Below are 13,085 nucleotides of genomic sequence, written 5' to 3' on the forward strand. Positions count from 1 at the left end.
TCTATCTATCTATCTATCTATCTATCTAGGCGAGGCAACCCTTGGTTGACCTCACAGACTGCATGGAATCTTGTCAGCTTACGATCCCTTATTTTTTTTTTATTTTTTACAGCTACAGCACCTACTCTTCCTAGGTGGTCTCCCATACAAGTACTAACCAAGCCCGACCCTGTTTAGCTTCCGAGATCAGATGGGATTGGGCTTGTTCAGGGTAGCATGGCCCTAGACTATGTATTTTTAAGGGAAAAAAAATGAACACATAAACAGTCAGATCCAACTTTGCTTAATTACATACATAAAACAGAAAAAGTCTAAGGATTGACATCTGTATTATGAAACCATTAAAAGTCATTTAAAATAATATCATAAAATATGATCATAATTTAGTGTTAAACAGGGAAAAAAGTAGGAAATAAAAAATACATATAGCATGATCTCGATTTTGCTTTTTAATACAAACACATGGCTCACTGGAGACTTCACATACACACACAACTCACATACTCACACATAGAAAAAGACTAGAAGGAAACAGATCAAAATGTTCACAGTGTTCTTCCTGTTTTGTGAATGGTGATATTATGGAGATGTCCACCTTCTTTTTTCTATTATTTAAAAAATTTTTCATAATAAGCAAGTATTGGAACTATAAACAGAGGAATTTTTCCTCAAAAGAAATTCAACATAATAAAATATTTTGAACACAACATGGGTGATAATGTATATGTTAAAAGAAAACATATTTGAAAGAATACTATAAAATAATGTAAGTAAAAATGTAAAATGCTACCTCTGAAGTAAAAGAACTAAATGTTACTTTTAAATAACATAAATTTCTAAGCATTGTATTTTTTTAAAAGACAGGTAACACTCTCTAGTCCTTTACTGAATAAATTCTCAACAAACTCTAGCAAAATTACAGTAATGCTTTAATTTTACTGTCAGTTCATGGCAGTATTAGTTTGCCACCCATGTAGAACTCTGTCTGAGCAACAAAACCAAAATACAATGCATAAATATTTCATGCTTAAAAGCCCACTGCTCTTGTTGACTCAACTACCTTCTCAAAAGAGACAGAAAACAGACTAAGACAAGCGTCTTAGAAACAGGGACTGTGGAGGGCTCTAACCTGGTTCGACTGCATGCAGCTCTCTGCAGCTCTTGTATTAACTGACCAGTACACTCTGGCTCTCTGCTGGCCGCCTGCAGCAAGGCTTTCCTAAACGTGTGCCGGCATTTCTTTTGACGAGATTCTGCCCGCTCCAGGCGGCAGAGGTGCTTATATTTCTGCTGAAAGTAAGTGCAAAGTTGGGTCACCCTGGCGCTCCTACTCTCCGTATCATCATCATCTGACCTGGAAGGTGCAGAGAGAGAAGTGAACAATTGATTAAACATGAGGAAAAGCAGGGGAGGTAGAGTGGCTGGATGCTCACGGTTAAAACTTGTGGCATGTGAGCACACAACAAAACTAGAGGAAGAGAAGTCCAGTAGAGCTGAAAAATAAGCACAATGTTTCAGCAATAAGTAAGGCGGTAGAAACAAACCAATGCTTTAAGAAGCTTAACCTTGTTATTGTTAGCATGTCATAATCAGATGATGCATTAGTGTCTTCTAAATTTTAAATGACTAGGAATTCTTAGAAACAATATATTTTCTTTACCTTTACTTAAAGAAAGTCTGAGCAAATGACATGGCAGTTTTAAGTTAACATTCAGCATAATTTCATAAAAGACAGGTAGGTCATACCAGAAACAGAGCAGTGAATTCTAACAGCGCATTATCAAACAGCTGTCCTTTTAGATGTACCGATTTTTAACCATTTTTTTCTTGCAAAGCACTTAAAGAAGTTTGATTGTAGGGATCACAATCATTTTACAGATTTTTTTTTTTTCTTTTAAACTACAGGAGATATCCTAAACAACATTTCATATACCAGAATTTTTTCTGTCATTACACTAATGTTAATTGATTGGTGGCCCCTGCTAGAGTGCTCCATTGAAAAGGATACTTAAGGCACATCTAGGCTCAAAATGAGAGAGTGCTGTGGTTAGTTAGCAATGTCCACCATCGGTGAGGTCGGAAAGGTCACTTTTCTATTGAACAAATATGATCTCACTTTTTACTGTTACGAATAATGCACAATAGATTTAAAAACTGAACCATGTTATTTTAACTTATTTCTCTTCTATCTTAACAAATATATAACACAACTGTGACACTATAAACTATATATTTTCTAATCTTCTATAAATCATTGCTTGATTTCTCTTCTTAGGGGGTATGCCTCCTTTTTCCTTCAGCATAGCCCACTAACAGGCTACTCTATAAACTTCCATTTAGCATATGTCCTAAGAAATATGTTCTCTTTAATATGCATTCTACTACCGATATACCAACTGAAGGATCTTACTACTATCTTTTCATTTATTCAACACTCAATAGTTACTGTATGTCTATTATGTTAAGTACTGTAGAGGAGAGACAAAACATCTCAAGGAGTTTGTAATGCAATTTAAACAAGATAAACGCATCCCAAAAGTTAAGCAATTCAAAAGAGAATGGAATTAGTAACTAAAACTGTGGGGGCAGACAAACCAATGATTCAAATAGCTGACCTCAAAAGAAATACCTGGGAGCTTTTTAAAATTTCAGATTCCCAAGACCTACCACAAGATCTACTGAACAAGAGTTTCCATGGGATGAGGCCCAGAAATCTTTATTTTGAATTGTTCCCCCAAGTCCAACAGCAGATCTTCATTTGAGAGTTCCAGTTAGAGCCGTAAGTGCTATAAATAACTTTAATGTGACGTAGACGACAATAAGTGACATAAGCACAGAAAAAGTGCTATGAAAGTTCAAAGGGTACCTCACAAGGATAAAATCACATGAGCTAAGATACATGGATGAACAGGATGGGGAACAGCCAGTACTAAGTAGCTCGACTTAGCTAAGGTGTGGAGTAGGTAGGGTAAGGCAAACTTCCTAAACCTGAACACCACACACAATAAAGAACCTTGTAGATTTTTAAGAAAAGAAGTAATAGTAATAGAGCTGTGTATGAGAAAGAAGATACTGTCAGAAGCTATAAGCGGAGGAAGAGATGGAAGAAGAGAAAGCGAGGAATTGTACAACTGCAGGTACGAGATAACAAGGGGCCGCACCAGGGTGGCAGCAGCAGGACCAGGGTGAGAAGTAAGGGGCATGTACAAGGCTGACTCTGTCGGGTGGCCAAGGAAATGAAAGGGACAGTTTACCACATAACAGTTTCCATCAGGAAAGACCAGGGAACAGGAGCAAGAGCAGATCTGGGGCAGGAAATAAATTCCATTTCAGACCTAGGGAATTTAAAGAACAGATGAGGTATCAAAGGGAAGGTGGAAAAACCGTTGGAAACGATAAACTGGAACATATTTAGGGAAGAGATACAGGTTTCAGAGTCAGCAACTAACAACTGAACGACATGGGAGTGACTGAAAGTAGAAGACCACAGAGATAATAGAAAGAACTAGACATATAAGGGCAATTATCATTAAAGAATTAACTCAATTTGGTAACTGGATATGAAAGATAAGAAAGTCAATAATGACTCAATAACTTTGAATCTGCAGAGCTAGGAGAATGGAAGTGCCATTAATAAAGGAAGAAGAGGAGAAATAGTAAGACTTTAAAGGAAAGTAAAGCTAAGATGGGTAAATCACTTGCTAAAATTGTTATTTGAAAAGACTATTACTACAAGGAGGAATAGCCTAGCTCAGTGGTTCTCAAGTTAACTATGGAAAGATGCACCTGGATTCCACACCATTATGAAAGTTTTCAATGCTTATTCATAATTTCCATACTTATCTTGCTGTGGGCCAGTAATCAGAAGTTTGCAGACTGGCAAAGGTCCACAGACCATAGGTGGCATAGCCCTAAAACAGAAAATCTCCAAGATGTCTCCCATTTCTAAGATGCTATGACGTTAATATTTCAAACCTGGTTGCTGAGGAAAAGCAGCAAACTGTGAAGAAAAAGGCCGATATTCATCATTTACCAGCAGCTGACAAGGCCCGGCACCTACTGCATTTTCAGTATGTTTTAGTTTCCTTAAGTTTCCTCATCTGAGAAATTAGAGATAAAGCTAGCTGGTTTGCCTATCCCCTAAGGCTGTTAACAGAATGAAAGAAAATAACATGTGAAATCACAATATAAGTACAGGTATTATTATTATTATTATTAAAATGCTACTAATAATTCCAAATATAAGCAGGTTTATTTATCTGTCACCTCAAGGTATGACAAGAAGCTCTCAAAATAACATTCATTTTAATTTACTTTATTAAAATAAGAGCAAAACGCTAACATCTCTGATAAAAATAGGGGAGTCAAAAAGAGGCACACATATTAGAGGCACGCATATTCAGAAAAATAATGAGTTTAATTTAGAAATGCTGAATTTAGGGTATTGGCAGAATATTCAAAGAGAATTATTTGATAGGTAGTTCAAACTCAAAAGAAAGATCAGACAAGAGAAAAAGATTTGGGAGTTATTCACATAGAGATAACAATTGAAACAACAAACAACAACAACAACAACAACAAATAAAAGACTTATGGAAATATGGCAATTTAGATACCCTAAGGCAGGGGTCCCCAACCCTGGGGCTGTGGACCAGTACCCGTTGGTCAACTGTTAAGAACTAGGTCGCACAGCAGGAAGTGAGCGGTGGCAAGCAAGTGAAGCTTCATCTATATTTGCAGCCACTCCCCAGCACTAGCATCACCGCCTCAGCTCCACCTCAGATCATCAGGCATTAGATTCTCATAGGAGCACTGGTCCCTGGTGCCAAAAAGGTTGGGGACCTACATACAAGATAAGATTACTTATGCATGCATTTTTGGTCTCAAAGGAAGTAGAGGAAATCTTTCTCAAACTGCTTAGTCAAAAAAAAAAAAAAAAAAAAAAAAGCAAATAAACATTTAAAAAAATAAAATTGAAGCTAAAGTTGGAAGCAGGGAACAAAGGGGGAAATGGGCTGTACTCAGAGCACATGATGATAGAAGCACTAACAGTGGATATAAAATCTCATCCCAACAAGATGAAGTAGCTTAACCTAAGATTCTAGGATAAGTCTAGGACCTAAAAAATTAAAATTACCATGCACAGGAAAAGGTAAGCCACTTTGTACGACAAAAAGAAAAAATAATAAATGGCAGATATAGACTTACAAGGAAAGACTCCAAAGGTTGGAATTATAAGATACTGAATATAAAAGTTATGTATGAAATGTTTAAAGGATGGATTTAAAAAGATAAGAAAACAATAAAAGACAAACAGAAATGATCAGTAAATCTGAAAATAAATGTAATCCATATATATATATATAAAATTATTTTAAACCAAAATTTCATGGATATTTTACCCCTAAAAAGGAAACAAGACAATTATGTCCATCTTCACTATTTCTATTTGATATTTTATCGAAAGTCTTAGCCAATGCAATAAGGCCAAAAAAGCAACAAAAGGCTTAAGTAAAACAGTTTGTATTCACAGACGACATGATTTTCTGCAAAAAAAAAAAAAAAAAAAAAAAAAATTTACAAAAAAAATCTAGAATAAGTAAATGTATCAAAATTGCAGTATATATTAACAGCTAAAGATCAATCTAACAATAAACTTTATTTCTACATAAGCAGAAAACAAATGAAAAATAAATTTACAACTCAGTTTACAACAGCATCAAAAACAAAATACTTCATAATAAATATAATAAAAGATGTGCATGATCTTCATTCCAAATAGTAAGCAAAAAAATTCTGAAGACCTAAACTAGAGCAGTATCCCATATTCATGGATTGGAAGACTTACTTTTGTTAAAATATAAATTCTCCACCAACTGATTTATAATAAAAAAACAAAATCATAATTGGCTAGTTTGCAAACAGTGACAATGATAAGATTTCTGTGGAAATACGAAGTACCCAGAATAGTCAAAATATGAAAAAAAAAACCCCAAAAACCTAAGTTGTAGGATTCAAACTAATGAACAGCGGTCCCCAACCTATGAGAATCTAATGCCTAATGATCCGAGGTGGAGCTGAGAGGGTGATGCTAGCACTGGGGAGTGGCTGCAAATACAGATGAAGATTTGTTTCCTCCCTTGCTCACCCATCCACTCACCACTCACCTCCTGCTATGCGGCCTGGTTCCTTATAGGACACTGGCCAGTACCAGTGCAAGGCCCAGGAGTTGGGGACTCCTAAATTTCTAAACTTACTTTAAAACTACAGTAAGAGAGACGAAGTAGCCTAAAATTTAATCAATGGAACAGAACGGTTCAGAAATAAGTTCACATTTATTTAGTTGATTAATTCTTGACAAAGGTGTCAAAGCATTTGAATGGAAAATGAAAGGTATTTTTAACAAATAGCACTGGAACAACTAAATATCCATTTATATAAAAGAATGAACCTTGACCCCAACCACGCTACACCAAAAATTTGATGGGTTATAGACCTAAATATTAAAGCTAAAGTTAAACCTACAAAGTTTCTAAAGATGACAGAGAAAATTAGAAATCAATAACTATAGGAAATTTGAGAACTTCATTAATATGTGTAAATTAAATAACATACTCCTAAATAATCAATGAGTGAAAATATAAATCACAAGAGAAAATAGAAAATATTTCGAGATAAGTGAAAATGATACAGGTACTATAACTTATTGACGAATATAAAAGGAAAACTCAAATTTTTCCTTCCTGAGTAGGGAAAAATCCAGTTCTTCCCTACTGTGTTTCTTTTCTATGAGTCTCATTTACTACTGACACAAAACATTTCTGGTCACCTAATGTGTGGAAGTTTTACCCCACACCAAGCAATTATCTGTGATACTAGCTTAGTGTCCCACGATTTAACTCAATTCTAACACTACCTATATCTGAAGATAGCATCAGATCCCACAGCTCTGTCCCACAAGACTTCTCCCACCCTACTTCAGATGCCAATCACAAGTGGTGGGTCCCAAGATTACCCACAACTTCTGTCTAGTTTGCCTATACGTTGGAGGTTTCCATGACCCCCTCCTTCAGGTTTGATTAGTTTGCTAGAGAAGCTCACAGAACTTAGGGAAACTTACTTACACTTACCAGTTTATTAAAGGATACAGATGAATATCCAGATGAAAGAAATGTGTAAAGCAAGGTTCATAGGAAGGGGTACACCAGTCTCCCGGCACCCTCCCAGAAGCTCCAACCCAGAAGCTCTCCAAACCTCCCACTGCTGGGATTTTATGGAGGCTTCCTCACACAGGCATGATCAATTGTTAACTCCATTTCCATCCCCTCAACCCTTTCTGGAGGATTGGGAGTGGAGCTAAAACTTCCAAGCTTCTAATGATTGCTTGGTCTTTCTGGTGACCAGCACCCATTCAGGAGCCACCCAGGAGCCCATGTAGAGTCGCCTCATAAGAAAAAGAGATGCTACTAGTACTCTCATAACTTAGAAATTTACAAGGGTTTTAGGAGCCCTGTGTCAGGAACTAGGGACAGAGATCAATCTATCTTTTCTTTTATCTCATGATGAAGCTTGGAGAGAAATTTGTAGCTATAATCTCCTACATTTTTTTCTAAAACAGAAAGATACCAAATAAATAACCTAACATTCCACCTTAAGAAATTAGAGGAAGAGAAAACTAAACCCAAAACAAGCAGAAAGAAATAAATAGGAAAGAAATAAATGAAAAAAGAATAGAAAAAGTATAATAGAGATAAATCAATGAAACCAAAAACTGGTTCTTCGAAATGATCAACAAAATTGACAACCCTTAAAGCTCAACTAACCAGTAAGAGAGGACTCTAATTACCAAAATTAGGATTGAAAGCAGGTACATTACTACCTGTCTTATAAAAAAAAAAGATTATAAGGAACTATTATAAAAGCTGTATGCCAATAAATTAGATAATAAAGATAAAATGAACAAGTTCCTAGAGAGACACAAGCTTCTGACTTTCACTCAAGAAAAAAACAAAATCTGAAGAAATCTTTAAACAAGTAAAGAGATTGAATTAGTAATCAAAAACTTCCCACAAAGAAAAGCCCCCTAATCTGATGGCTTCGCTGGTGAATTATACCAAATGTTTAAAGAATTACCACTAATCAATCACAAATTCTTCAAAAAAAAAAAAAAAGAAAAAAAAAAAGGAAAAGGAAACACTTCCCAACTCTATCAGGCCAGTATCACCCCAATACCAAAGTAAAACAAAGACATCACAAAGAAAGAAAACTACGAGCTGATATCCCTTATGAATACGGATGCAAAGTTTTCAACAAAATACAAAAAATCCAAATCCAGCAGGATGTCAAAAAAGTTTATATCCCACAATGGGATTTATCCAAGAAATAAAAACTGAATTCAATGTATGAAAATCAAAGTTATAGACCATATTAAGACAAAAAAAACTACATCATCTCAAGAGATACATGTTACATGAATGAATCCTGAAAATGTTTATACTAAGTAAAATAAACCATGCAGAAAAGGACAATTACTGTATAATCCTACTTATATGAGGTATCTAGAGTAGTCAAATTCATAGAGACAGAAAGTATAAAGGTAGTTGCCAGGAGCTTGGGAAGAGGGAGGAATGGGAAGTTTTTGTTTAATGGGTACAGTTTCCGTTTAAGATGAAAAAGTTTTAAGATGGATAGTGGCGATGGTTGCACAACAATGTGAATGTACTTAATGCCACTGAAATGTACACTTAAAAAATGCTTGAAATGGTAACTTTTATATTATGTATATTTTACCACTTTAAAAAAAGAATGGGTCTACAGCCATGCTACCCTGAACACGCCCGATCCTGTCTGATCTCGGAAGCTAAGCAGGGTTGGGCCTGATTAGTACTTGGATGGGAGACCACCTAGGAAGACCAGGTGCTGTAGGTGTAAAAAAAATAAATAAGGAAAAAATAAAAAATAAAAAAAAAGAATGGTCTCAGACTGGTAGTGTTTCAAGTACTTTAAAGAAGCAAACATAAATCCTCTCTGGGGGAATCCACTTTCATCTCAGAGTTAAAAAAATTTTCACAGACAATTTTTCTTTAGGAACTTTAATGTTCAAAAGAAATTTTATAGGTCATTTCAAAGAGAGCTTGTGGGACCAGGATCTTTTTAACACTGTGACCAATGACTGAAGTTCTCCATAGGATGTAACAGTCACTCAGTAGTACTATGTTTTCCCGAGGAGATATAAAATTTAGCTATGTATCAATAATTGGGGATGTGGGGAAGTAAATAAATGTCTCCCAAGTTTAACCACTGCCTACTCTCTTTTTTAGACAAAAAAATATACTTTTTAAGTATTCACCAAACATAAAAGGAAACAAGGCACCTGGAGTATGGGCTGGCAGAAACAAGAGACAGCTAATTTCAGATACTGGACCAATCAGACATAGACTATACAATGAGTATGTGTAAGATATTTCAAGAAATAAAAGAGAGGCTTAAGAATACGAATAACAAGCAAGTTGATGTGAACAAAAACTAAAGAGAAGTTCTAGAAATGGAATATATAATAACTAAAGTTTAAAATTCAATGTACGGCTCTAACAGGAGATTAGACACAGATGTAAGATAAAGTAATTACCCAGAATACAGTACAAAGAGATAAGGTAAGAAAAAAATATGAAAGAAATGGATGACAGAATGAAAAGGTGCATCACATGTCAAAATGGATTTTCAGGAGAAATGGGGAGAGACAGAGAGACAGACAGACAGAGAGAATGGGGTAAAGGCATTATTTCATGAGATAATGGCTGAGAAAAACACCAGAACTGATGAAAGATACCAATAAATCCTAAAGAAGATAAAGAGAAATGTACATTTAACTACTGGAGTTAGAAAAACAGCAACAGAATAAACATAAACAATGTAGGAGATAAAATAAACACAGAAGCAAAAATCAATGAAATAAAAAACAAATATATAAAAAACAAATATATGGATGAGAAAAATCAAATCTGGTTCTCTAAAAACACCAATAAAATAGAAAACCTCTGGTGAGATTGATCAAGGCAATAAAAAGACAAAAGTAATAATATTAGGAATGAAGGCTATAACCACAGATAACAAATCAAAAAGAAAGAATTATATAATAAAAAAATTTAGGCCAAAACATTTAAAATCTTAATTGAAAAGAAAATTAAAAAAAAAAAAAATCATTACTTACAAAACTGATTCAAGGAGAAACAGAATATCTGAAGTCCTCTTTCTGTTAACTAAAACTGAATCTCTTATTAAACACGCATAGAAAACTCCTGAGTTCTATTAATATTCAGAGAAAAATAATTCTAATCATACACAAAATATTCCTAATGTCAGAAAAGAGGGAATATTCTCATTTAATAAGGCTAACATAAGCTTGACATCAAAAACCTAATAAAGCAAATATGACAAAAGAAAAATTCATAAGAAAATCTCATTTATGGCCATAGAGGCAAAAATTATTAGCAAACCGAATCTAGCAGTGTAGTACTGGCACAAGGACAAACAGGCCAATGGAATAGAATAGAAAATGCACAAACAGACATACACGTATATGTCAAGGGTTCCAATGCAATGGAAAAAAACTGTTTTTAATAGAATGTTGGTTACATAGAAAATACACATGGAAAAAATGATCCTTGTCCCTACTTCACATCATATATAAACTATACAAAAATAAATCCCATAAAGATTGTCAGTAAAACAATAAGGATTCTAGAAGATGATATGAGAGAATTGCTTCATGGCCCTGGGTAAGCAATGATTTCTTAAGCAGGTCACAAATATACCAACAATAAAGGAAAAGACTAATAAATTGTACTCATTAATATCAAGAACTTTTTTCTATCAAAGGCATCATTAGAAATATGAAATGGTAAGCAGTTATTGACAGTAATTACTGTTCCTTAACAACACATTTAAAGATACCAACTTATTTCTGCTACTGATACATAAGTAAAAGCCTGAGAGATCTACTTGGGCATACGCATCTACAACTAAACTAAGTAACCAAGGGACCTTTGCCAAAACAAGACCAAACTTTCTTCTACAGTTATTTTCTATTATATTTAAGCATAAGGTACAATAAATGACAGGCAGCTGCAACAAGACACTGGAATAAAGCTGTTCTATATATAAGTAATTTAAAATATAGGACAGAGGTTCCTGTGATAGGCCACAGTGGCAGATACAGGTGTGAAGTTGCAGAATAAATAGAATGGTAAACCAATTCAATCTCAGTTTCATCAAAGAGAAAGAATAGAGTGCTCCATGCCTAGACCATAATAAGAGTTGAACAAGAATATGTTGAATGAGTGAATAAATAAATGAAGAGATAAAAATGAAGGAGAAAAGATTAAAGTGAGAGCTGGGCAAGAAATAAGGATAACTGCTTATAAAAAGGAGAAAAATATACTGAAGGAAAAGAACCAAGAAAGCAGAATATTGTGGTAAGTCAAAGAGGAAGCAAGTTAGAAAAAGTGGCCAAGAAAGTAAAATGCCAGAGAAGAAGAAAAATAAGGATGGTCACAAGCTTAAAACAGCTTAAGAAATATCCTGCAAACTCTGCAAGAATATAAAGCAAATACTCCCAATACTGATGTCCAGGTCACCTTGAAAACAAAAATAGAAATCATAACTACCATTTAGCAATCATTTCCCATGTACCAGGTACTGTGCTGAGCATGTATTTGTTACCTCATTTACAGAAATTTCTAAAATTAACCTAAAATATCCCAAGTCAAGTTAAGCTGATATGAGTATCAACCTTAGGAGCATGATTGATATTATCTGTAAGTAAGAAAACTTAAGTTCAGTTGCACTTCTATCTGACAGAAAGAATATGCTAATGGTCAGGAAACAGTCTTGAATGACATAAAATGGAACCTCAGAGAGAGAGAAAAAAGTATAGCTTCTCTAGTACTAACTAGGAGACAGGAGAGGCAGGGACAACTACATGGGAGATAAATCTCAAGGGTGGAAAGAGATGCATCAGGCTATTAGAATTTAATGACATTGGCCATTAATAAATCCAACTACTTCTCCTTGCTCTTAATTCCATGCCCAAATAAACTTCTGTTATACTTTGCTTCTCAGGTATATCTTCTGAGGGAACATTTATACTACTTAATAATTATATTTCTCACTGTAAATTGGCATTTTGGTTTATAGATTAGTCTTCTAGTGAATCAGTTCCCTAAGCCTAACACCTTTGGTTGTACTAACAAATCACATTTTTAACCCTGTACATTAAAAAACCAGACCCTATAACATAGGTCCATTTCACAAACTGTGAAATTCTACGAGTTGGCCTGGGGCAGATAGCTGATCTCCCCTCTATCTTGCTGAACATCTATTCAAATCACAATATTCTTTAAAAAATAATAAGCTGAGTCTGTGAGTGATATTTTGGTCCATAGATAAGGCTCTATCTCCGTAATGTCACACTGCACCAAGTGAATCCCTAAAAGGCTAAGGCAGTCAACTGAAAGAAAACCGGCTTTCTCACTATCATTGAAGGGGCTGTGCATTAATTAATCTATAGCTTCCTGATAAGGTAGATATCAAAAACATTTAATGAGATTATCTTGAAAACATTTAGCACATTAGAAATATTCAGCACATTAAAATACTAAAAAAAGGATAGATCTTGTAGAAGGTGAAATAAACAGTACTATTTCCAGCTCCTGTGGAGACAGAGCCAAAGAAGACATGGAGCGGTCAGACAGAGGGCTCCAACCAGCCCTCCATGCAAGTTCTCTGACCCATCTGGGCCTTGATTTTCTCTTCTGTAAAATGAGAAAATGGGATCAGATCATCTCTAAGGTCTAAAATTCTAAATTCTACTACAATTATTTCCTTCAATGATAATGAGAAAGGTACAGAAACAAATTTACCAAGAAAATTTAGTAACTTTCCTCAAATAATATAGTACATTTCTTCCTAAGTGGAATCTACTTTACCTCTTTTACAACGAAACTGGATCCAATAAAAAAAAATAGAATGGTATTTATATGTGATATATATGTATATATGGTATGTGTATATATACGAAGGATTAA

General features: G+C 34.7%; 1 protein-coding gene, 2 non-coding genes and 1 pseudogene across 9 annotated transcripts in view; 2 read left to right on the forward strand and 2 right to left on the reverse strand.

The window, feature by feature from the left end:
- Positions 1–13,085, reverse strand: part of INO80D (INO80 complex subunit D) — a 64,717-nt gene that overhangs the window by 26,691 nt on the left and 24,941 nt on the right. For all 7 annotated transcript variants that reach the window (XM_039844531.1, XM_039844530.1, XM_039844533.1 and 4 more), the window contains one exon: positions 1,130–1,354. In XM_039844531.1, coding sequence (XP_039700465.1) covers positions 1,130–1,354 — 225 coding nt within the window. The remainder of the gene's footprint in view (positions 1–1,129; positions 1,355–13,085) is intronic.
- LOC120587838 (uncharacterized) lies at positions 110–228 on the reverse strand (annotated as a pseudogene).
- Positions 8,810–8,928, forward strand: LOC120587931 (5S ribosomal RNA). The gene has a single exon (XR_005649108.1). It is a non-coding gene; the product is annotated as a 5S ribosomal RNA (ribosomal RNA).
- Positions 9,116–9,237, forward strand: LOC120587915 (small nucleolar RNA SNORA25). The gene has a single exon (XR_005649101.1). It is a non-coding gene; the product is annotated as a small nucleolar RNA SNORA25 (small nucleolar RNA).

The sequence above is a fragment of the Pteropus medius genome, unplaced genomic scaffold (assembly GCF_902729225.1).
Source record: "Pteropus medius unplaced genomic scaffold, Ma_sr-lr_union100, whole genome shotgun sequence".
Classification (NCBI taxonomy): domain Eukaryota; kingdom Metazoa; phylum Chordata; class Mammalia; order Chiroptera; family Pteropodidae; genus Pteropus; species Pteropus medius.